The sequence below is a fragment of the Lissotriton vulgaris genome, chromosome 2_1 (genome assembly GCF_964263255.1).
Source record: "Lissotriton vulgaris chromosome 2_1, aLisVul1.2, whole genome shotgun sequence".
NCBI classification, from domain to species: Eukaryota; Metazoa; Chordata; class Amphibia; order Caudata; family Salamandridae; genus Lissotriton; species Lissotriton vulgaris.
This window is the reverse complement of record NC_141687.1, coordinates 1,029,187,860-1,029,214,608: the sequence shown is the minus strand read 5'-3', so window position 1 is coordinate 1,029,214,608 and position 26,749 is coordinate 1,029,187,860. Positions and strand designations below refer to the sequence as shown.

At 42.3% G+C, this 26,749-nt stretch overlaps 1 protein-coding gene across 2 annotated transcripts in view; it reads left to right on the top strand.

Annotated features, from left to right (window-relative positions):
• Positions 1-26,749, top strand: part of TANC1 (tetratricopeptide repeat, ankyrin repeat and coiled-coil containing 1) — a 773,242-nt gene that overhangs the window by 514,911 nt on the left and 231,582 nt on the right. For both annotated transcript variants that reach the window (XM_086956663.1, XM_086956662.1), the window contains exons 11-12: positions 21,305-21,536; positions 25,605-25,771. In XM_086956663.1, coding sequence (XP_086812789.1) covers positions 21,305-21,536; positions 25,605-25,771 — 399 coding nt within the window. The remainder of the gene's footprint in view (positions 1-21,304; positions 21,537-25,604; positions 25,772-26,749) is intronic.

Below are 26,749 nucleotides of genomic sequence, written 5' to 3'. Positions count from 1 at the left end.
GTAGAGAAGACAAATGCTGCTAGCAAGTGTGTTGCAGCACAATCTGCCACACAGTGGTGCATCGCCTGCTCCGTGGTCTTACTGTCTTGTTATGATCACGCCTAGAGGAACCAGATAAAGGATTTTATCCAACATCTCCCGGAGCAAAACCTTATGCGGTGGCATGAGTTGGTAACGGAGGGATAGATTATCTCCATATCAACATCCGGTGCGCTCTGGATGCTGCGGGCACAGTTGTTCACAGTATTAATTCTATTCTTCTTCTTCGCTGCCATGATTGGCTACATGTCTTTGGCTTCAAACCAGAGGCACAGCAACACCTTCGTAATGTGCACTTCGATGGCAAGCTTCTTCTCAGACCTCAGGTCGACAAGATACTTTAAAAGATCAAGGAGGACACTGATACACCGAAGACCATGAGTGGCCTGCAGACTCCTACTGCATATTACTTCTTTCGCTGCCCTAGTACCACGGCGCAGCCAAGACAGTTACTATGCCTGAAACTTCCACCACCTACTCCTCTGCAATAACAGACAAACCAGGGCTTTGGGACACCCACACAGCACGGCCTCCACATCAACCATTTGGAAGTGCTATCTACTTAGTTTGCTTTTCGAGCATTCCTTTAACTCATTCTCAACAAGGTTATTTTACTTTGCAAGGACAACACCACAGCCATGTTTTACCTGCAAATGCAAGGTATCACGCACTTGCCCCAGCTGTCTGTTATAGTCTAGAGCATCTGAAGGTAGGTGATACATCACAAGGTGCAGTTGGTCACACAGTACAATCCGCATCTGGACAATGACTTGGCCGACCTGCTCAGAAGGATGCATCAACAAGGCCCCAAGTTCCTACTCTGTTATTTCTGGCAGTGGAGGATTCTTCATATAGACCAACTTGCCACCACAGAAAATGCAAATGCTTCTCTACTCCTTCCACTCCTACCATCCATAGTATGCAGGCTGAGGTAGACATCCCTAAACCTCATCCTAGTAGCTCTAACCTGTATGCAACAGCCTTGGTACTCAATCTTGCGGTCAGTCTTCTGCGGTCTTAGAGTTTGGTTATCTCAATGAATCAGAGGAATGTATGTCCATTCTTCGCGAAGCGCGTAGGCCTACTACCAGTGCCTGCTCTGCAGCCAAAGGGAAGCGTCTTGTGCACTATTGCCTTCCAAAACATCTCAGTCCTCTCACACCATCAGTACAAGACATTGTCTTCATTTGGTTATATTTGGCTGCTGTGGCTGCTTACCTACAGAATAGGCAGCACACTTAGCTATTTAGGCTGCCAGTCATGAAAGCATACATGGAAGGGCTGAAGCAGGTTATCCAGCCCCGGACGCTTCCTCTCCAGTTTGGAATCTCAACTTTGTCCTAACTAGGCTCATGGTCCCTCGTTTCAAGCCCCTTTAGGCTTGCCCAATTCTGTTTTTTTTCATGAAGGTAGCCTTCCTTGTAGCTATCACTTCCCTTACGTGAGTTAGTGTAGTACACTTCTCTGGTTAGAGGAGCCTTTCTTCCAAGTTCATCCAGATAGGGTGGTCCTCGGAACCAACTCCAAATTTCTCCCCAAAGTGGTTACCAGTTTTAATCTCAATCAAACGGTTGAGTTGCAAATTTTCTTTCCTCATCCAGAGTCTGTAGCAGAATGCACCTTGCATACCCTGGATGTGACAAGGGCGCTAATGTATTATACGGGTAGAACAAATCTTTTATGTAAGGCACACAAACTCTTCGTGTCCTACTCCAAGCCTCATTAGAGGCAATCAGGGATTGCTCGTTGACTTGTCTAGTGTATTCAAACTTGCTATGCTAAAGCTAAAAGGTCCTACCTGTCACTACCAGACCCCATTCCACTTGTAATAAAGGGGCTTTTCTGGCTTTCTTAGGGAATATACCACTATCCTATATTTGTTAAGCAGCTACTTCATCCACTCCTCACACTTGTACTAATCATGTGTTGATGTCCTGGCTAGACAACAAGCTAGAGTTGGCCAGGCTGTCCAAGGCACACTGTTTAATCTTCTGCAACATCCTCAGGATAAGCCTCCACTTTCTGAGAGTAGTGTTTTACAGCCTATGCACAGCAAGTGTATGTATAGCTACACATGCCACGTATGGACATTGTTACTTACCTTTTAAGCATCTGTTTGTGACATGTAGTGCTGTAGATTCACATGCACCCACCCTCCTCCTCAGCCGCTGGGGTAAGTTTCAGATACTCTCATCTTAATTCTTTACTTCACATGGTCATCTCTTCTGTATCTTTGTTACTTCTAAATCTTCGCCCTCTGGGTGGGAAAAACAGTCTGACTATGATCCGATGCCCTTGCTCATTGACTATAATAGGTGGAGTCACCACACGATTAGGCTTCTTCGAACAAAAACAAGTTGCACACTTCCAAGCCCAAAAATAGATGGCAGGACAATGCACAACATGTGAATCTACAGCACTACATGCCACAATCAGATGCTTACAGGTAACATTTTATATGGGAATGCTGGGACAAGTAGCCGTTCCATACTGACCACACGGTTCCCTCCAGTGAGAGCGAGGCAGCATGTATAAGAGTCCACATGTGAACCCCAGGGTCATTTGCATTTGAGTAAGGCACATAAACCGAAACGCATCCTGCTGTAGAAAGTAAATGTAATTCTGCAGACCCTCTGTGTTCCCTAATTTGTTTCTTAAAAGAAATGATTTGGTTTTGATATATATTTTTATATATCTCCACTAAAAAAACAAAGGTTGTTAAAGCATAGTTATAGTTTGGAAATCCTATTTTCCGTATAAAAACTAAGTTTAAACTACACAAACTTAGAAACTTATAGTTATAGTTATAACATTAATTTACCCACCACCGATATATTATTCTTAGTAGTAGCAGACCTTGTTACATACCCTTTTCAGCTCATTAACCAGGCAACCCTAACTATAACTCGCCACTCTACCATGCACAGTGTTGTGACAAATAATGTCATTTGAGAAGTTATAAGTGTTATGAATGCTATGAACTTCACATGCTATAAATGATGTAGTGTGTAAATTATAAATTGAAGTTATAATTAGAACTTTACAATTTTTTATGTTTGTGTATTCTAAAGTGGGTTTGTATAGAAAGAAAACATTATATATATCTAACTATAAATTATCCTTAAGCTTTGTGTTTTTTCATTGTATATTAGTGGTTTTTATTTTTTAGTAAAAATGTGTTTCTAATCGCAGTGTGCTGTGTCCTTGATTTGAGTGTCGTATAGTGGAGTGCAGTACAGTACTGTGAAGGAGAGTGACGTAGAGTCTAGTCTTAGAGTTAAGTATTGTAGAGGAGATTGGAGTGATGCAGCATGCAGTGGAGTATGAATCAATTATACTTTACTGTGTGATGGAGGTGTTTAGGATTTTCCTGAGCTCGTCGCTGATTATCTTACTTAAAAGGTTGAAAACTTGGTGGGTGCAGGGGTCCATAGGTGCTCCTGGGTGCACAGAGTTCATGATAGAGATGGTGTCTTGCGTGGTGAGGAGGTCCCAGTGGGTGAGTAGGTGTTCGGTGTTTGTGTTCGAGGGTCTTAGCTGGTTGATACTGTTGGTGGAGGGGGGTTGGGGTTCTAAGTTTTCGTGGGTGTAGAGATCTTGAAGTGGAAGAAGTCTACGAGGGTGCAGCACAGTTCCTGGTAGTGGAGAAGTGGCTCACTGGTTAGAAGCGGCAGACCCTGAAGCAGAGGTCAGGCCCGGGACCAGGGTTCAATTCCGACGCTGCAGGATCTTGGGCTCAGTGTCCGCGGACTCGATAATTCTCGCCTCGGGTCCTACTCTAACCATGGGTCCCACTCTGCAACTCTGGGCAATAGCTTGCTTAATGTCCACAACAGCCCCAACAGCGCTGGGATTCCTGGCTTCACCTTGGGGGTGCCCAGGAGTGGGCACCTCACAGGGAAAGCCAGGATGGGTTCCACAGCGGTATGCGTACAAGAGCTTTGAGACCCCCCTGGGGGGCGATATGTGCGCTATACAAATACAAAATTATTAATTATTATTATTAATGTGGATGGCAGTGGGATTGGAGAATTAATTAACAATGGCGAAGAGTTCCTTGCTGTGGTTTGTGCTGGCTTCAATATGGTCTGCTAGGGCATTCTTCATAGTTTCTTTCAAAAGGCGGTAGCACACGTTGAGCGCTGTCTTGAAGGCGGTGTGGTCTTCTGTCTTTTTGCTGATGCAGCACTTCCTTTCTTTTGCCGACAGTTGGTGGATTTCAGTTCCTCTGTGAACCAACTGGCTCTTTTGGTTTGTCCTTTGGGATTAGCTGTCTTGGCAGGAGCGATTGCATCACTCAACAGTACTCCTGTGTCCTTAAATCCTGCTTGCCGAAGAAGTATTAGTGTGCACCAATTCTGTGTCTATTGAAGTACTTTTAGCTACGGGGTAACAGTGAGCCTGCTTAAAGCAGCTGAGTTGTGCCAGAGAGATGAGCTGGTCTGTTCACCGCTTGGGCACTTGTTTTGCAACAATTCTGTTTCTGTGTTAGTATTCATATATATCATTTCTTATCACATATTTGCCACTTTGTAGTGCTTTCAGTTTCAGGAGTTCCTATTACTCAATTTAGTGCCACTCACATTTTCAGCCCTGAAGGGATGACACGCAGAGTCGCTTCTGCCAGAACGCAACCCATTGACTTTGAGGTTACAGGTCGTAGCAGTAGGCATTTAAGTCAGTGAGCTGTTTGCTTGACATTACAGCGTCACCTTAACTTGTGAACAAGAGTTATTACAAGCATTACCGAGAGGGAGTCTGTTGCTCCACTTATACTTGATTGCTAGAGGTTGATGTTTCCGCCGAAAAACAGTGTTTGTATTGCACTTTACACCCTGGTTGCTAGTTGATGCTCAATAAAGTAGACCCGAGTTGGTTATGGTGACAGCTCAGTAATGCCAGATTGCATAGGTATGACCTGTTGATCGAGTAAAGAAACGAGAAAGTAAATAGGCCTGGCTTCTTTTTTGTGAGAAGCATATGCTAAAACAAACCGGCCTCTGAGGTTGGATTAGTATTGCTCAATGTTAAAGCCTGCCCTTTAGAGAAGTATTTTGTTTCATGCAAAGTCTCAGTTTACCAAAGTAGGTAAGGGTTTTGGTCCCCCCAGCCTCCTCATCAAACGGCAAACTCTGGGAGAAGTTAGATTTGATTATTCCTTGTTGGGCATCTTAGGATAGCTTGCACATTGTTTTGCCAATTGTAAATGTGTTCATAAATATAATGTTATGCCTGCATGCCCAACAATTCTCCAGATCAGGTCGCTCTTTTGAAACAATAATTTCTGCAGTTTATTATTCTTTTCATGTTCCAAAATGGACGCTATATTTAGAAACAACTTTGACTTGTACATCATTGATACACTGTGCGCAGTAACATTCGAAGATATGTCATATATCCGCCTTCCTGAGATTTTCTTTTTTTGTTTTTTAATTCAATTTATATTGCTTTTAATTACAGGGACAAACAACAACACAGTTGTCAGTAAATACAGATAACATCTGCAACATCATCACCTTGGCACAAGGTTCAATCTTCCTGAGTTCATATTATTTGGTATATCCCACTGTGTTATCTAAAGGCACTATACAAAGTTTAGGTTGAATTTAAGTTAATTGCCGTCTTCAGACAGTGACTTAGCATCAGAATCGTGTGCTTGTTTCTCCCTTCTCATCGTTAGTAGCACCCTTGATCTGATGTAGTGAATTCAGCTGTTCTGAATTTCTTCCGGAATGTATCTTTGCTTCAGAGACCCTGAGCTAGAGACTGAGAAGCCTTGACTGTAATACCGTGCTTCCAGTACTTGCGATACCACGACCGGTAATCATGGCACTACAGTAAACTTAGGTTTTAAATGGGGAATACATGTTCACATGACGTTCTTCGCGTTTATTTTCACTTTTTAGTAGTGCTTCCTGTCTTGCATTTTCAGTTTGTGAAGTGGTATTGCTGCATTTCTTGATCCAGTAATAACTCTTACCCGAGATAAAGAAAAAAGGGCTGAATGCACGGGAATGCTTTCACTCCAATTTTAATAAAAGTTTTTCCACGTCAGAAACTCTAAACGAGGGACCAAGTCTTTAACTTTTTGGCTCGATCTGGCTCAAACTGGTCATCTGGTCATTGTATATGTATAACCATTTTCCAATAATTTTGGGCTGAACTTTTTTTGGGAAAAAATACTCATTTTACCCCGCATCAAAAGCACATATCCTACATTGCCAGTATTGAGTGAATTCTGTAACACTGTTACCATATACTTTGGCGGAATTTATGGAGTAAGATTCAAAAGCAAGCCGGCCGTTTGGTCTTTCAAGTAAAGCTAACTTTCTTAAACATATGAACTCATTAACATTTTAGTATTAAATCGGTTTTATTGACGGCATGTAATGCAGAAAAAAAAGTTGAAGTGCCTACAACCCATGGGGTTGGCCAAGCATAGAGGAGATATGGAAATCAAGGTACGCCGAAAAAATGAATTCCGACTGATAAACACAGCAAGCCGCCTACAACCCCACAGGACCACCCGCGTCTGAAGGCATGTAGCAATCAAACAAACCAATGTAACAGGCTGATTATAAAGCAGTTGGTAACCAAGGCGGCTCTGGAGCTGCGAGGCGATCCGGAAAGGGCTGCAGGCACATTGGAGTGGGCCGCATTTAAACTTGAATCAGAATGACCAACACCAGTAAACTATATAGAAAAGAAAAATTAAACCCATAGAAACCCGCCCTCCACCCCATCTACTTAGCGAGCTAACCAAAAAGGGATAGGGGAATTGTCCGCGCATGATCCAGACTGGTGTTCTAGGCCTCAAACTGCAGGAATTGGAAAGGGGCGTGTATACGCGATTTCATGCAAGGGTAGAGATATTTTCAGGGATCAGTTTGAGATTTCGGAGGTACTGTGGACAGGACAACTCTCGGAATTCTGTGGTGAGAATAGAGAGAAAGCGGGCCCAAGTTTTAGCATAGGCTTTACACTTCCGTGCTGCTGTCATAGATAGCTTCTCCATTGCTAGAAGATTCCATAGTTGGTGCACCCAGTGTATATGTTCTGGGACCCACCTCACTAGTATAACCCTTAATGCCGCTTTCAAAGCAAGCGCCATTTGTCTCCCCTTCAGCGAGCGCAGGGGAAAGGTGAGCACGTTTGGGAGGCCCAAAAGTGTGTACACCTGGAGACGGGGGATGACGGTATTAAAGGGCAGCATCAATATCCTCTAGGATCTGTTCCCAATAGCGTGTTAGTTTGGAGCAGTGCCAGAGCAAGTGAACAAGTGTCCCCGGGCTGCTGCATCCTCGCAACAGAGGCCGTCGCATTGGGGTTGCCATTTAGCTAGTCTATCAGGAGTATAATACAAATATGTTGTGATCTTAAAGGCAGTTTCTGTATGACTCGAGGAAAACGTAGTGTGGTGTGCATGATAAAAAAATCCTTCCACTCCTTGCCCGATAGCTCGTGCCCCAGCTCTACCTCCCATCGCTTCTGACCCGCAGTGCGATGGCGAGGGAGGGTAGAGGAGAGGAAGGAATACATTTCAGAGATGAGGTGCTTGTCGTCTTTTTGGACATTAGCCACCTCTCAAATGGTAACAGTGGGCGCAATGCTAAGGGGCGCGTCTCAGAGATCCAGTGGATCATTTGCAAATGTAAATACAGATCCGACGCGGACAAGTTGTAGTCCGATTGAAGTTCACGGAAGGGAATACGGCCTTTGAGATCAAAAAGGTGACCCAGCTGTTTGCAGCCCCCCTCAATCCAACGCAAAACAGCACCATTTCACCCCCGGCTGAAAGGCGGGGTTCATGAAAAGCGTTGTCATGGGGGAAGGAAATGTGGTCAAGTTTCCCTTATGGGCGACTTTGTCCCAAGCAAGCATTATGGAGCGCGTCACGGGGGAGGAGTAGAGGCCCCAGGTACGATCCGATCTAGGTATCCATACATCACGCCAAATGTGTCGACCCACAACCGCCTGGTCCATAAAGACCCTCTACTTCTCCGTCATGGGACGGTTCCACTCTAGTAAGAAACGTAGCTGCAAAACGTGGAAGTATTGCGTCAGATTAGGAAAGGCTAGCCCACCAAATTTCTTAGGGCGTTGAAGCTGAGTTTTCCGGAGATGCGGTGCAGTCGGGCCCCAGACAAATCCCTCGATCACCGATTGCATCTGCCAGAGGGAATGCTTGGAGGTTCCAACGGCAGTGTTTGGAATAAATACAAGACCTGTGGCAATACGTTCATTTTAACCGCAGACAGTCTCCCAAACCAGGTTAAAGGAAGGTGGCGCCAACCGTTCAGATCTATACGCATCTGTTTCAAGAGGGATGAGTAATTCTGCTCTGCTGTCTGTACCAAGTTTCTATGGAGGACCAGCTCCAGGAATGCAATGCCTTCCATCACCCACTCAAAAGAAAAGCTATCGCGGAGTTCTCTCTCCGTCGGCGGAGCGGCAGTGAGATTGAGTACTGGTGATTTTGTCATGTTAATTTTAAAGCCGGAGAACTGGTTAAAAGTCTGGAGATCGTCCCTCATTAACATTTTGAGGTTTGTTCGCCTTCACATTCATGTTGAGATAGCAATTCCCCATTGAGAAATATTCAGTAATATAATTCTAGATTGGTATAGTAGGTGGTGGTTGGGGGACCTCACATTTAATTTGTGAAGCTACGTATTCAGAATGCATGTAAACTATATGCAGGGAAATCTGCTGCAGAACCATCACTTTATATATCAGTCTGTGTCACAGGTTGTATTCATCAGTTTTATTTTATATCATATCTGGTGCCAATATATTTTCAGGATTGTTAATCATTATTCCACGTTTCCTTGACAGACGATTGAGTCTTAGCTCTACAAAAGACTGCCTATGCCGCCTCATTTTTAGGTCGAATCTTACCAGATAGAGAAGCTATCTGCTTTGCTAAAGACATCTTGGGGACATTCGGAAAGCTTCTCTGGGAATGCATTCCACCCATTGCTTACCATTGGCTTTGTGATTTCTCACTCACATTAGCTTGATTTCTATTTGCTGGCTTTATTTGTTTTAGGTTGTCCAGCATGAATTTGTCCCTTCCATTGCCCAACCCCTGTTTACTGTATTCTTCCACCAGCACTGGATTTCTGTAAACAGACTTTTAAATCTTGTTCTTATCGTCTCACATTTGCTGTGCATTCAAAGCCAGAGGTCAAATGTCAGACTCTGTCTTCCAGGGAGCTTGGTGTTTCCTTTTCTTTCTCTTACTTCAAAGTAAGAGGATTTATGTGACAATCATGCTGGCTGCTCTGAGTGTATGTTATTTTTTATTTCTAGCTCAAAACAAAATTTAAATGTCTGTAAATGCTGTGCATATATATTTCAGAATATGGAAAGCACAATTGAAGCACATTTTTTGGTAATTCTGAAGTGTTGTGGAAACAAATGTTTTAATACAATCAAAAGAAATCAATACACTAGGTGATGACATTTCCACACTATAGTTTGAGCACTGTATACTTTTATCAATAAAACTGTATGTTCGTGCAATTATCAGTAAAACGTATGTCTGTGCAAACATAATGCTCATTTCAATTGACGTGTTGTCTGTAATGACACTGCACTAACACACCAGGCAAACTCCTCTTTCCCCTAATCCATTGTGCACCACTCCATGCCAATGCCCTCTGTTCTGCACTACTCTACACTACACCACTCCGCGTCATAGCTCTCTACCCTGCACCACTCCACTCTACTCTGAAACAATCTACTCTACACCACTCTATTCCACTCTGCACCAATTCTCTGTACAGCACTCCACTCTGTGCCACTGCAATCTACCCTGCGCCTCCCCGCTCTATCCCACTGCACTCTACGCTGCTGTACACCAATCTACTCCGCATCACTATACTATATGCCACTGTATGCCAATATACTCTACTCTGCTCCACTCTACTCCGCTGCACTCTACACTAATGATCTCTATGCCATCAAACTCTGAAACACTGCACTCTCTGCAACTGAACTATATTCTACACCACTTTACTGCACTCGTCACCAATGCACTCTACACCACTGTCCACACTACTATATGCTACGCCCCTCTAGTCTACTGTGCACTATTCTACACCTGTGCACTTTATACTACTCTACTATGAACCACTTTACTCTTCTTCACTGCACCGCTGTACTCTGCACCACTCTGTTCCAATGCACTCTTTGCGAAAGCTTTCTGCGGCACTGCACTATATGACACTACTCTGCAAGACTGCATTCTGTGCCACTGAACGCTACGCCACTGCACTCTCCAACATTCAGCTCTGAACTCTGTCAATGCACTCTACGCCACTACACTCGATGCCACTCTACTCTGCATCACACCACTCTAATATATTCTTCACCACTGCAATCCACTGCACTCTGCATCACTCTACTCTAAGCCACTGCACTCTATGCTACTTGACTCTACATCTCTCCACTCTATCCTGCACCACTCCTTTCTACTCTGCAACAATCTACTCTATGCCACCCTGCTCCACTCTACACCAATGCAATCTACTATGCACCACTTTAATCTGTGTCACTGCACTCTACTCCCATGGACAGTACGCCACTTTACTGAAAACCAAAGCACTCTACCCCAGTCTAGTCTGCACCACTGTACTTTATGCCCCTTCACTCTAGTCAACTCTGCAACACTTTATCCTGGCACTACACTAAACGATACTCCACTCTGTGATTCTCTCCTCCATTGAACTTTACTCCACGCTTACACTCTACTCCACTCTACTCTACAACACTCTACTCTGACACTACTCTACTCTAACACTACTCTACTCTGATTCTCTACATAACTCCCTTTACACCACTCCATGCCACTTTACTCCACTCTATTCCATGACACACTACACTACTGCTCCACTGTACGCCACCCTGACACTCCACGCGATTCTACAACACTACTCCATTCTATACTATTCCTTTCTCCTAATGTACTCCACTCTATGGCACTCCACTCTACAACAATCTACTGCACTTTAGGAACTCTACAACACTCTACCCACTTAAGGTAACACCCTATACACCTCTCCATTTTGCTCTACACCACTACGTCACTCTGTGCTACTTAACTCTACAACACTCAACTCTACTCCACTCTTCACCCTTCCAGTCTACGACACTCTACTCCCTCCACTCAGCCACTCAACTTCACTTAACTCTACTTTATGCCAATGTACACCGCTCCATAACTCTCTATGCCACTACAGAACACTTTGCTCTACTCCACTTTACAACACTCCAGTCTCCTTGACCACCCAAACGTTTAGCCAAGCTGAACAGCAGTCACGCTGGTATACAACATGGCTAACGGATATTGGCAAAGCCAATAGCTGTTGGACCCATTGGCATTGTCAGTGCTTGTTTTTTCTAGCACACAACACAATTTAAAATGTCTGTAAATGAACTACAAAGATTTCAGAATACATCCGAATTAGAAAAGCACAAATAAAGCACATTTTTGATAATATTTTAGTGTGGTGGAAGCACAAATTCTAATACGTTCAAAACACATCAATACACTAGTTAAAGACATTTCCACACATTATCGTTTGTGCGCTGTGTACTTTTATCAGTAAAACTGTATGTCTGTGCAAATGTAATGGTCATTTCAATTGAAGATGTGTTGTCTGTAATGGCAGTGTGCTACTACACCCTGCGTAGTCCACTTTACCCCACTCCATTGTGCACCACTCCATGCCAATGCCCACTCCAAGCCACTCCACACTGCACTCTACACTGCACCACTCCACTCAATGTCTCTTGACTCTAGTCTGCCACTGCACAGTACACCACTACTCTATACCACTGCACTCCACCCTCCACCACCCACTCTACTTCACTCTACTCTGAAGCAATGTACTCTATGCCACTGCACTCTTTGCCACTCTACTGCATGCCCTGTACTCTAAGCTGCATCACTCTACTCTGCACTACTGTACGCCGTTCTACTCTAAACCACTGCACTCTAAGCCAATGCACTCAACACCACTTTACTCAAAACCACTGCACTCTACTCCACACCAGTTACTCTGCACCACTGCACTGTACGCAATATAGTCTACTCTGCAACACTCTCCTCCTCTGCACACTACGCCACTCTATTCTATTGAGCACCACTATACTCTGCCCGACTGCTTTCTGCACTACTCTACTCTGCAAGACTGTACTTTCACCACTGAACTTAATGCCACTCTACTCTGCACCACTGCACTCTACACCACTGCATTTTACGCCACCCTACAACATTGCGCTGTAAGCCACTGCACTCAGTTCTTCTCTGCGCCACTCTACTCTGCGCCACTTCATTTAACAAAATTCTACTCTGCACCATTGCACTCTATGCCTTTGCACTGTCACGTCACTCTACTCTGCGCCACTCTACTCTGCACCACTGCAGTCAGTGCAAATGCACTCTACTCTGCACCCTTGCACTCTACACCTTTGCGATCATCACTATACTGCACCACTGTACTTTGTGCTACTCTACTCTGTACCTCTCAACTCTACTGCACTCAACATCAATTCACTATATGACACACTAATCTTTTCTCGACCTCTACACTCCACACCATTGCACTCTACACCACTCTGCTGTACACCACTCTACTTTACACCTCTGCGCTTTACCCTAAACCACTCCACTCGACTTTACCCTACTCTGAAACAATCATCTACTCTGCATCACTGTACTGTACGCCACTTCACTCTAGGCCACTCTACTCTACTCTGACACGCCACTCTGATACTCCACTCTTTGACGCTCTCCTTCATTAAACTCAACTCCACAACACTACTCCACTCAACTTCACTCTCTATCCTTCCACTGTACGGCGCTCTCCTCCCTCCTCTACTCCCTCCACAACACTCTATGCCACTCCCATTACCCTCCACTCCACTCAGTTCTACACTGTGCCACTAACTTTTGCTATACTGAACAGCAGCCACAATGGTGTACAAAATTGCTAAAACATATTGGTATAGCCAATAGATTTGCCAATGCTTGTTTCTTTTCTGTGGAGAACCATGTCCTCGCATTGAGCCCATTTGATCACTGCTTGTTGCTACTGACGTGCATGGGGGGAATTCAAGCAGCTTCCAAGACAAAACAATCTTTATTTTCGCCGACAAAAAGGCTAAATCTGTAAACATGGATCCTGCTTTTATTTTTTTTTAGAATGCGGAAAAAGGCCTAGACAACAACAGCTTGAGTTACATAAATGTACCCTGCCCGTTGTTTTTGCAAGGTCATGTGACATCTCCGAAAAAAACAATCCTATCTGGGATGAACCTTAATCTGATTAGATGGTTCTAAAGTTCAGTGTTATGGTCGATTTCCTTTCCTTGTAGGGTATTTATTCTCATGTTAGAGCAGTCTTGAGCTAGTGGTGTGAATGATTCTGCGTTTCAAAATGTTTCCTAACTGGTGAATGTATTCAGTATTTGATGCAGTGGAGTATGGTTTACATTCTTAGTAATGTATGTGAAAACCGCAGTGCATTTGATAGGATTCATTGTTTACATCTGTGTGATGATTTTAATCAATAACAATGCATTTTTATCAGCAGGAAGCACTTAGGCATGGAATATAAAGCTACTGAATATTTGATGCCAATAGTTACTGTGATCTTTATTCATGGTATTGATTTATGTACATTATTCTCTGCATATCGACTTTCTTATTGACTCAATTGCGAACTCATGGAGGTATTGTTAATTCGAACACAACAAGCCTATCCATCCCTTTTTATCTGTTTGTCCTCCTTGCCAGGTTTGACACCCAAGGTATGTGCGGCGCTTAAAAGCCTTGGCTTATTCCGTTTTAAGGCCTCTGATGACCACCACTTGCACTGTTCTTTGGTCGGTAATCCTAACTTTTTAGTTTCTCTTACACCTTCTGATCCTGTACCAAGGACCCATTAACACCAAAACATAGACCCATGTATCTCTATATATTTTTACAATTAGAGCTGAAATTGTGTGACTGCCTGGAAGTGACATTGAAGTAGAGGCTTTGGGTTTTATTGTTTTTATTTGCCCTACTCACATTTTCTTCAGAGCGGGTAATGTGTTTTATCAAACCCAGCTAAGGCAGTGGTATTACAGCAAATGGGCTGTAGGGCAGAATGTAGTTGGATGCATCACATATACTTGCCTTGCAAAAGGAGTACTTTTATGCTGTACATGAGCTATGAAGCGATCATTGGATGTACAAGGGCTTACTGGTTTTATGTATGCAAATTGTTTCTTCTCCGTCTTGGAACAGGCGGAATGTATTGACTCACATTCAGGACAGCAGTAGTTAAACCTGTCATACTAATATAGTCCTCCTAAGTCAAGGACCCAGAAGTTGTGGAAGGGTTGAATAGTTGTTGCAGCTCCCCAAAGGAGGAAGATCTAGGGGGCAAAGAGTAGTGTTGCCTCCATCAAGAAAAGTATTGTGGGGCATCTGTCTCAGTCTCCAATCCCCAGTACCCCGAGGCACAGTTTTGCTATGGCACCATCAACAGTGTAGCTGCTCAACATTCATTGGTTTGAGAAATCAAAGCATGGAATCTCTTGGCTTATGCCTTACCTTGCTGTAGGTGGGTTACGGGTCAGCACACTCTACAGCCTTCATCGGCTAAAATTGAATAATCTCTTTCTTGGAGAGTGTGGGTGGTCCAGAAGAAGTGAGCTTTTAGCTTGAAATATAAAAGTTGTCCCAGTTTTTTTTGTCAACTTCACTGAGCATCAAACATTCTTACTGATCTTACCAACATGTGGCGCACATACATTTTATTTTATTTATTTAGAAGTTTTCTATAGCGCTAACAAGACCCGAAGGTATCAGAGCGCTTCACAGTAGTGGGCATGAAAGAGAGAACAACATGAAACAAACCCAATAAAAGTAATCGGCGATAGACAATTTGGAAAGAAGAAAAGTTCGGACAGCAGGGCTTCTCAGTACTGGATTCAACAATACCGCATGGATTCTGAGACGTTTGCAGCTCCAAGTTATCCATAACCAAGGGAGCGGATCAGGCACAAGGATTTAAGTTGGCTCTTGAATTCTGCATAGGACGGTAGAGTTCTGATGTGCGGGGGGATGGCGTTCCATATTTTGGGGGCATTTCCTGAGAAAGAGCAGTCCGCAGTTCTCTTCCTTCTGGTTTTTGGTAGGATGAGCAGTAGGGAATTAGAGCTTCTCAAATTTCTGGCTTGGCCTGCTTTTTTGAGCTTGTTAGCCAGGTATTCCGGTTTGCCGGTGTGGAGGGCCTTGTGGGTTAGGCAGGCCGTTCTGAAGGTACTTCGCATTTCCACAGGGAGCCATTCGAGTTCTTTAAGAGCCGGGGAGATGCGATCATATTTTTTGCAGCCTGTGATCATTCTTGCTGCCGCGTGAAGTGTTGTTTTTAGTGGAGCCAGGTGGGATTTGGGGATGCCTGTTAGGATTGAGTTCCCATAGTCCAGTCTTGATAGAACTAGAGATTGCGTGGCTAGTTTGAGGTCCTTGTTGGGAATGTAAGGTTTAATTTTGTTCAAAAGTCTGAGGTTGAAGAATGCGCTTTTCGCCGAGTTCTTAATGTGATTTGTCAGGGTTAGTTTAGGGTCTAAGGTGAAGCCCAGGGATTTAACGGAGTCTGCTAGCGTGAGGTTACCCTTGAGAGCATCGATCGACTTTAGCCACTCGGTGATTTGAGGGTTATCTTCTTTGTTTGAGATGAGGAGTGTTTCTGTCTTATCGGGGTTGAGTTTCAGGTGATTCTTTGTCAGCCAGTCTTGAACTTCATTTAGGATATCGTTGAGTCTCTGGATGTCTTTAAGAGAGGAGATTTCCAGGTAAATCTGCGTGTCGTCCGCGTAGAGGTGGAAGTTGATGTTGGCGTTCCTGAGTAACTTAGCGAGTGGCTCCATGTAGATGTTAAAGAGCTGGGGGGAGAGCACCGATCCTTGGGGGACACCCTTGTTGACTTGCTGGGTATCGGAGGTGAAGTTCTTGATTTTTATTAGTTGCGAACGGTTGTGTAAAAAGGAGGAAAACCACTTGAGAACTACCTCGCCAAGGCCGGCTCTTTCTTGGAGAGTCGTGATGAGGAGCTTGTGGTCCACCGTGGCATGGCATCGAATGGAGTATGGGTTTGTGCCAGAAAGCCGCCATGAGTTTAATTTGCTGCTCACAAGGGTCGGTATCTCGCCTCGCTCAGACTGAGAATCAAAGACTACACATATAGTTTTGCCTACTGTGAGTCCTAATGCTGTGCATTTCAATGTAGAGTGTTGTAAATATTAAAATAGTTGTGTTTGTGTATATGTGGCACAAAACATGCTGTTATCCTCTTGATATCATTATTGTTTAAACTAGCAATTGCCAGAAAGCTGTGATAATGGTAGTATACAATATAACAGAAGACTCAATTTACGTAAATTGATACTGTAGCACCATTTATTTTATTGTATGTTTTCAAAAAAAGCTACATTACACCCTATAGTGACCTCAGAGTGCTTTCAGATGAAGATACTTGGGTAAGAGAAAGTTATTTTCTGTGTATTACATGGGCCGAACCTAGTGTCCATCATCCAGACAAGGGAGTCTGCTGGTGATACCCAATGGTGACAAAGCCTCGAAAAGGAAGAATCCTGTAAGCTCTATAGAGATGCTTGAACCAGTTTTCTGCATGTGACTGAAAAGGCAAGGCAGTTCATACCTTTTTTAAATGACTGGACTAACCACGCTCACTGGTGAAGAGGTGGGTCTTTAAGTATATCCTATATTTAAGGTGGTCATTTTCCAATCTAGGTTGTGGTGAATGATACTTGTACACAGAAGACCCCAGAATACGGAAGAATCTACTCTCAAATTTCTTGCATCAAGTCAGTCGAGTAGTTAGTAGATTCAAATTACCAGGTCTTATAAGTCTGATTGATAGGTATGGGCCAAATAATTTGGCAAGGAAGTTGGGCGAGTGACCAAGAAGCACCTTGTAAAAATGTATTGTTCAATAACTGGAAGCCAGTGGATTTACTTCAGTGCAAGCATGTTCTAATGACATTGTCAAGCTTACCAATTTGTATTGGTCTCCATGAAGCAGGATTGTGTACATAATACTTGTCAAAGGGTACCAACATTACTTAATAAATCTTTCAATGTTAAGAATATAACTGTACTGGAGCCCATCCTGTTTTAAGCTTTAAAGTTTTTGCAGCATGGGTATCTGAGGCATAGGAAGACAAAATCCTTAATTTGTCTTGGGTCAAAACATTTTGGTTAGGTGAGACAAAGGATTATGCTCTATTTCGTATGATGGTTAAATCAGCCACTAGGAGACAACATGTGTCCCAAAACGGTTGTGTTTTCCAAACACAACTTTCCCTTCAAACAATTCAGTTAAGACTCTGGTTGTTGATATGTCTCCAAAATACCCTCTATCGTAATTTAATTTGATGCGCATCGGGTAGACTGGTTTGATTGGATTTAAAGAACAGCTCAACCATTACTTCTTTTTTTTTGGTTTGATAATCAAATGTATTGGCATTTGAACAAAACAAACAAATTAAAGACCCCATACGATTACATATTAGGTCAGAGTCCATCCCCGGCCAACAGCAAGAATCCCAATCATAAGTGAAGAATTGCGAGGTAGTCATGTCGTTTAAATAATATAATAATAATAATAATAAAAGAGCTTATAGAGCGCTCAGTAACGCCATCACGGCGTGTCCCCGCGCTAAGCTACCAGTGAAACCAGCCTAGAACACCCAGACTCTATGCAGTGTATAGGTGAGTTTTGAGCAGAGCCCTGAACCGCAGTTCATTGCCCTCCAGTCGCAGCACAGGAGGTAATTTGTTCCAATTTTGAGCTGCTAGTAACGCGAAGGAACGTCCACCTATTCTCGCCTTCCTGATCCTGGGGACTGTCAGCAAACCGGTACCCTCTGAACGGAGGGTCCTGGTAGGCTCATATCGGCTGACTAGCTCCTTCAGATATGTTGGTGACTTGTCCCAGACAATACGGTGGCAAAAAAGGAGGCACTTAAATAGCACACGCTTCTTCACCGGCAGCCAATGAAGCGCATCCAGCGCCAATTTCGAGCTAGCTCTCCTGGGTCTTCTTAACACCAGTCTGGCGGAGGAGTTCTGGATGACTTGTAGGCGACCTAAGCTGCCCTCGGTTGCCCCAAGGAACAGAATGTTGCCATAATCTAACCGCGAGGTCACCAGTGCCTGCGTTAGTGTTCTTCTGGCCGATAAAGGGAGGAGGTCTAAGGTTTTGTTTAGGGTCTTTAGGACTCCAAAACATTTGCCCACAAGGCGCCTTATGTGGCCTTCAACACGTGTAGTGATATAGGATTTTCAGAAATTTCTCGGGTCATCCCCTGGCCTCAAAGAGGGGTTCTTCTTGAGACACCCACCAATCCACAATCAGTTGCCACTTTCTTATGGGAGGGGGTTTGGCTTGGGCCCAGGCCGCGGCGCTGTGGTGTCACCACTGTGCCCAAAAAAACGCTTATCGGCTCTAGAGCCATCTAAGCCATCGAAAACTCCCAGAAGAATGCGTATGGGATCGTGAGGGACCTGCCACCCCAGAACCTGCATAAGGTCCAACTCCACACCCGACCAAAATGGAGCAAGGGCAGGGCATAACCATACCATGTGATAGAAATTGTCCGGGCCATGACTGCAGCGTGTGAATTCTGGGAAGGGGCGCAGTCCCGCCCTGTGTAGGCGCGCAGGAGTGAGATAAGCCACATGGAGGTAATAAAGTTGGGCGAGGCGCAGTTTAGAGGAAGTCGTCAGGGTTTTAGGTGCCATAAAGGCATCGCGCCAGTCCGCCTCCTCCAGGAGACCCGCCCAATCCTCCCAACGGGCACGCTTTGAATCTAAGGTTCACGAGGGAGCTGTATATCCGGTACACCCCTTCCCTGCCAAGTCCCCCATCATAACCTGAGTCTCTAGTGGGCTAAATTCAGGGAGTGAGGTGCCTGAAGTGATGTGTGCAGAGAGGGCGTGGTGGAGTTGGAGGTATCTGAAAAATTAGGCCGTATGTAGGGAGTGATGCTGTTGCAGATCGGGGAAGGCCCTGACATGATCACCCACCCAAACATCCCGAAAGCCCCCAAGGGACTCTGTCTCGCGCAGGCACGTGCCGTGCCACAGAGGTGTGTGTTGGGTAAGTGTTGTATAACACGATGTATAACATGAGATAACACGAGTCACACCTCGTGCTATCTCGTGTCAGTTGTTGTGGTTCGGACATTACTGACTTGACTGGACTTGAGAAAGGACGTGTTTCAATAAACACTTTACCAACAACATCTTGCTATTGGTATCTTTTTCCAGAGTAAGTTTCTTTTCCAATCCCTTGTAACGCAGGGCGGAGCACCAGGCCACTAGGACCGCTCTAGTGATAGATGCAATAGTTTGTGGAATGGGGGCCCGTACAAGTAGCATTACTTCTTTTTTATTTTATGTGAATTCACAGTGGAGCGTCATCCCCAACCCGGAAGCATGTGAATCACAAATTACACCTGTCTGTCTTTAGATGTAATACTGATATTTTGTAAGGTTTCTGTAGCCTTATGCCCCTAATAACTAGCGTTCAGCAGAGGTTTAAGTAGTAGTGAGGAAGATCCGGAATTTAGTGGTTGGCATTTGACTTTTTACTTAAACTTTAAAACGAAAATATTACTAGGTTGTGGCAGGTGAAACCACACATGACTCAGAATTAAATGGACTAGAATAGTGTTAACACCTTTCAAATGATCATTATGCCACCTTGAATCATATTGTTTTTATTTTTCATCTACTAAGAAATTCTTGCAGTTATGTGGTGTTGTGAATGACAGGTCTTACTGTCCTTAACTCAGTGGTCCATGTTTTATCTGCCTCTGAAGGATGAAAAATCCTTTGTCAGCTTATTGGTATTTTGAATAGGGATTTTGAATCCTTGACTGGTACATTACTTACTGCTTTCTGTTGCAGGTGGGTTATCTCACTGATTACCATACCATCAAATTATAATACGCTATAGAATTTCTAATTATCTCAACTGCATCAGGTACATGTAGGGCACTTTCTGAATAATGTGCTAACAGCAATAAAGAGTGTTTCTCCTATGCATTTCATGCTCTCTTTGCCCCCTGAACCCCCCTGTCTGCTCTCCGCCGTGTTTACGTGTTCCCCCTCTTGAGCACCCAAACTTGCCCGGCTCATGTTTTCCCCTATGCTCTCTGCTCTTTGTGTTCTTCCCTGCTTCTGCCCATTCTGTGCCTTCATTTCTGTTTCCCCATCCCCTGTGTTTTCCTGGCCTAGATCTGCATACCACCCATTCGCCTCCCTGGCTCCCAGACCCTTATTGTCTCTGCCATTTCAACCCCTTGCATTTCCATGCCCCCTTGTATTCTCAGTTTCTTGCTCCCAACCTGTACTTTCTGCCATCCTCACCCGTGCTCGCTGTGTTTTCTTGCTCATTATAATCCCTTGTGCTCTGTGCCCTTTGTGACGCTGTGTGACTCGTTGACTGTGTCAACCTGTGGCTTCTCTGCTCCCTTGCTCAAATCAACCCTTCAACCATGTTGCCAGGAGTCGGACACTACAAGCAGTACGAGCTGTAGCAACTGCTCACTTTAGTGTGTGTGTGTGTGTGTACACCCAGGCGTATTCTATTGCTATGTACGTGTTCCTTGTGTATCTAGCCCTCCTGCTGCCTGTGTTGTACCTATGCTTAATAAAGTTTGAGAATACCTTTTTACTGCACTTGAGCAGTTGGTAAAATGTATCTGAAAATCCTCTACCCGAAATGGGCTCTATTATTTGTTTTGGTCGTAACACAGCATCTTTTAATATTGTAGCCTATGATACATAACATTGGAAATGTTTTAGCTCTGTGCACTTAATGTATATACAGTCTATTACATGTACTCTAGTTTTGAATTTCCATTTATCAGCTACATTCTGAGTACTATGTTGCATATTTGTATTTAAACTTTTCAGTAGTGTTAAGAACAGAGGTTGGAATGCCATATTTAAAGAATGCACTAGGGACAATAACATCTCTAAAATTCACACATAGAACATTTTGCCTGTGTAGGTGTCTGGAATCTGTTGTCTGGCACAAAGTAAGGACTAGAGCACAATTTTACATACCCCAGCATTCGCTTGTCCGTTAAATATTTACAGAAAATACTCATATGTTCAGTTACGTAAACGAAAGCTTCAAATTGAAGTAATAAAATATTTTTTTTGTTTTAGGTTGTTGCCTACCACTATTGCCAAGCTGACAACACATACACATGTCTTGTGCCGGAGTTTGTTCACAGTATCGCTGCCTTACTTTGCCGATCTCACCATTTAACAGCTTATAGGGATCTTTTAATAAAGGAAACTCCTGTGCAGAGCATGCTTAGCCTCAGGTCATGTGTCCAGGATCCTGTGGCAGCTTTCAGAAGAGGGATATTGGAACCATTGGTGAACTTGCGACAAGGTATGCAAAGACTCTGACCTTCATTAAGCCAAGGTCAAAACTATTTTTTTTGTCTTTATTTCAATATACTTTACTTATTGATCACAATTGACTCAGAAGGGGTGAATGTAAAAGAGGAGGAAAGTTTGATTATTTTTTTTCCCTTTTTTAAATTTTTTTATTATTTGCAACTCATAGAACAGAAGATACACGTTATTAAAAAAAAACACAAAAAGATAACAGAATGAAAATTACTTTTGATACAAAATTCATCAATATATTTCCTAGCTGGATAAACATGAGACCGAACCAGATGTTGCAGGAACTAACAACGACTTAAACACAAATTAAGCTTCACTTACAAAAAGAATCCCAAATTTTCTCAAATTTCATTAGCGATTGTGTACCTCTTTGTTTGGCCAAAACAAATTCCATCACATAAATTTCATTAAGCAGAGACCACCATTCCATAATATGGGGAGCAGTAGGGGAAATCCAAGCACGAGCGATTATTAGCTTAGCACATGACAATGTAATAGTGATTAAAGTTTGCTGTGGGACATTGGCAGAATGAATATCGAGTAAAATTAAAGGTGCTGTGAGAGACGGAGAACAAATCAATTTTTGTTTCATTACTTTGTCTAGTGCCGTCCAAAATTCTAATAACATAGGACACGAGAATAGCATATGTTCCAAGTCCGCAGCAACAAGGGCACACTTGGGACATTTGGTTCGTTCAGTATATGAGGCATTTGTCGACCATTTTGATATCTTTTCTGGGGTGTGATAAAGCATACAAGTAGTTTTTAATTGCTGAAGCTTTAAACTAGAAGAAGTGGAGTTAATGTTGTTACGAAGAGATAAGTTAATCAAATTCGGGGTAATGTTAATCCCCAACATTTGACTCCATTTTTCTGCCAGTTTAGAACAATCACTAACTTTATATGCATTAAAACATTTATACCCAATACTGATTAAAGATTTATTCTTATCAGAATACAAACAGTCCCAGATATCCGAGTCCAATGAATCAAAAGGTTTCATATTACGAATAAAAAAATCATATAATTGTATATATTTAAACCTCATTGACTCCGTAACCTTATATAAAATCTTTAGCGACTCAAAACGCCTTGCACCCCATATAAGTCCCCCAGTGTCTTTATACCGCATGTAAGCCAGCTTTTAGTTGTGCCATCATTAAAGATTCCAGGAAGACCAGGATTCCCCCATAATAAAAGTCTAGGGTGGTTAAAAGAGGTATGACAGAAAGCCAAAATATTGCACCAAATTTTAACTAAGTCCTTAGCAGTCTTAAATTTCACCCTTTTGAAATAATTGGGATCATTTACCCTAAACAAGAATAAATTAGAGTCCAAATTTAACATAAAAGTAAAAAAATAAGATTGGTTATCTGTTTTAAGCAAGCCCCGTGAGCGTCCTTGAAAAGTTGCCCAAAAATACAACTTAAAATCTGGGAAGCTCAATCCCCCATTATCAGGTGCAGCCTTAAGCAGCTCCATAGACCGCCGGGCTTTACGATACCCCCAAATGAAGCTGCTAAAAATTCCGTCCAATTTTTTAAAAAACGAAATACTAAATGACAAAGGAATAGAGCGGAATAAATAAAGAAATGTGGGTAATATTTTCATTTGAATAAAATTAATCTTACCTATAATATTATAATTATATATTTTTTTCCTTTTCACGGTCTGTTGGGTCACCAAATTCTTTGAGGCTGTGCAAAGAAGACATTTAAATAGATCTTTGTTGATCTAACTCTATCCTTTACCAGTAGCGTTTTCCTTTTCACCTTTATTCTATTAACTAAACTTGGACTATTTCTGAGTATGTGTAGGAGAGCACAGAAACCTGGAAGAGGACAAACAACTTGGGGAATTAATGGATGGACAGTAAAAGTCCTCTACACAACAGAATTGCTTTTGATATGTTTGTCCAGCAATTGCTTGGAACTGTGTATTGTTGAAAGTCAAGAACTTTGCATGCAAGTTGATAAACAAACACTAGGCATATAGAAATATTTTCATATGCAATCTTTTTCACTAGATGATACTGAATTAATTATACATGTATGGCTAACAAACTGTGTCGAGAGGAGGCTAATCTTGCTTGTATAATATATATCTCCATATACATCTGTATGTGTAATGTACATTTTAACAAGTGAGTGAGATGAATCATGCACGTCTTTGAGTACAAAGGGAGAGTTTAACTATCGAAAAAGAGAATATTTTAGCGATATACTATTCGTTATTGGCAGCTGAACAAGAGGAATGCATGCAGTTCTGGAGAACATAGATTGGGATTTATAAGACGACATTTAGAAAATACCTACACAAAAACTGCTAAAATGGTCCATGATCTGCATCAAAAATTGTATTAAAATGAACAGGGAAATCACTCTGTAAAGTCTGCAGGAGGAGAAAAGAAGCATGAGAAATGAATTGATTTATGGTAACCAATTTTTAGAATTCCTTTTATTATCTGCATTTGCTAGAAGAGAGTGGAGTGCTTTCACGGTTGGTATTACATGGTCCTGCTGGTGAGTTTCAGACACACTCTGGGAGCGTTTGAAATCTGTCAGCTTCCCCCTGTGGTCAGTTAAGAATTGTGGAACCACAGTAGCGAGAGCTGCAAACTGATGTCCTTAACCTGGTAATGAAGGACAAATCAGAGTTTTGAGGCATTGGTTTATAAATTTGCCACGGTGTACCCCTGCCAGCTTAATAAAATCACTCTGATTAGATTTTGTCAAAACCTTAGGGCAGTAGCACAAGCAGCAGGGAGTTCCCTAGAGAAAGGCAATTTAGTTCAAGTAGCACCAACAGTTGTAAAAGTCAGAAAACAAGTCAATAAAATCCTGAAACAGTTCAGAGCAGGAGAGAAATAATTATTGATTAAAAAGACACCAAGATCATGAAAATCACATAAGAGGAACCGGAGATGTACATTTTTAAAGTCTTACGGCAAAAAGCACTAACAAAAAAGTAAAGCAGCAATCAAACGTTACGCTTTGCAGTTGACCGAAACCTATGTATTATTTCAGTCCTATGCATGATTCCAGTCCCCTCGCAATCGAGCGCTGGTTGGACTCAGCAAGTGGCTTATCCCCATAAAAGTTTTTGAGTCCAAGGCTGTGGCTGTCGAGGGGCTGACGAAGTCGGATACGTTGTTGTCGAACTCCAGGTGAAGCCATTAGTTTTGGCACTAAAAGCTCAGAGTGGGACAAACATGGATTTTGTACACACCAATGTCACTTTGAGTGTTGAATAAATTTGCCACCTCACCCCAGTCTAAGGTTTAGCTTTGTACTTAGAGTGTTACTTACAAGTTTGGTGAACAGGATACATTTGTTGTTTAATTACAAATAGGATTTACAGATTTAGAATTAAGTTTGAAAAGATATTAGACATATGAGCAGTAATTACATTTTATGTCACTTGCTGCTTTTATTTTTTATGCAGAAATAAAAGACAAGCTAATTGGTTTAGAATTGACAGTATGGTAGAGTTTAGCAACATTTTGTTAGCTAGAGTTCGATACAATTAAGTATAGAAATAGCATGTAAACTGGAGAGTAAATATAATTTTGCAGTATTCAAGAGTGGAACAAATACAAGTAGTGTTTTTGGGGTATGTGATAAAGTGAGATTCAATATATGGGGGAAATGCTGTACGAGTTCTTGTATTTTGACTCAGGAGAGCCAGTGTGTCATTCTGAACCTTGGAACCCAGGGTATTCGATAAATATACTCTTGGATTTATTAAGCACCATGACATGCAAATGTATTAATCAAAAATCAAGAAGTTAAACACTTCCAAAACACTAGGACGAATCCTCTATTTGTTTTAAAACCTACAAATGAGCCTGTATTTGTAAACCCAGTAGATTGTTTTTCCAGTCATTGCAAGTACTACCCGTTTCTGTATTGAATTTCATAGCCCTTGAATTGTTCTTCCAAAAATATTGTTGATTTACATTAGTTTTTCCCTTTTAATAAATACACTAACTTAGCAGTTGGGGAAGTATGTTGAAAATGCTCTTATAATCTGCCTCTTTTCCATTTAGAGCATAAAATTCCAGATGAAGAATATATCATTCTGGTAGATGGCTTAAATGAAGCAGAATTCCACAAACCAGATTATGGTGATACAGTTGCTTCTTTCATCACTAAAATTATTTCAAAATTTCCTCCATGGCTAAAAATGATTGTGACTGTGCGTACAAATTTTCAGGTTAGTGGCAGTTTTTTTTTTATTCAAGCATGTGTTCTTCGCCAACAGTACTACATACAGTGAAGCTCCACAAATACAGTGATATTGTGATAATGAAATTTAATGTTTTTAGAGTACACACTAGATTATGCACATGCATTGTGACAGCACAAAGTGAACAGGAGAAAAGCTGAGTAAAAAATGTTGTTTGCTACCTGCATCAGGTAGAGACAGTTCATTGTAGCAACTGTTGAACATTTTCTTTTTTTAGATCAATAATTTGTATATGCTTTCTTCCCCCAACCTTATCATGCAAGAGTTGTACTTACTGGTTAACACAACCTGGACGTCCTAGATGAAAATAATCTTTGTCTAGAAAGGAATGAGAACATTGCCAGAACTAAAGAAATTAAGGCATTTAAATGCTTACTGCAACTGGAACGAGAGGATAAGAAGTATGAAGAGAAAGGTATCCGGAAGAAATAATTAAAGTCTAGGTTTCGAATGAAAGCTAGTGTTAAATTGTTTTTACCAAGTTACCAGTGGTCAAACGAAAGATAGGTGACCAGTTTGTGCCACTGAGAGGATTTTCTGCAATATTTGTATCCAAGAATAGTCATCCATAATCAGTGCTTCCATACTGTACTAAGCCATACTGAGAATAGAAAGAAGTACGAATATTTGTGGGTGGCAACAAAACCATAGCACACTGTACAATTTTTATTGCATGAATAGAGCAATCAATCCCACAAGCATCCTGATGCTTTGCAATGGAAGAAAGAGGGAGAATGTGCAATAGTATTTGGCTGAAGAGGGAGAATGTGCAGTGGTATTTGTATAAAACCCATACATGATTAATGAGCACCTTAAGAAATCATAACAGATACAGAGAAGTATGGAATTAAAGAGTAATAGGTGTTTCATGATTGGCAGTTCAATACACAGTTAGTGTTGTTGGCTGCCATTGATAAGAAAAAGGATGTAATGGTAAGGAGCCTT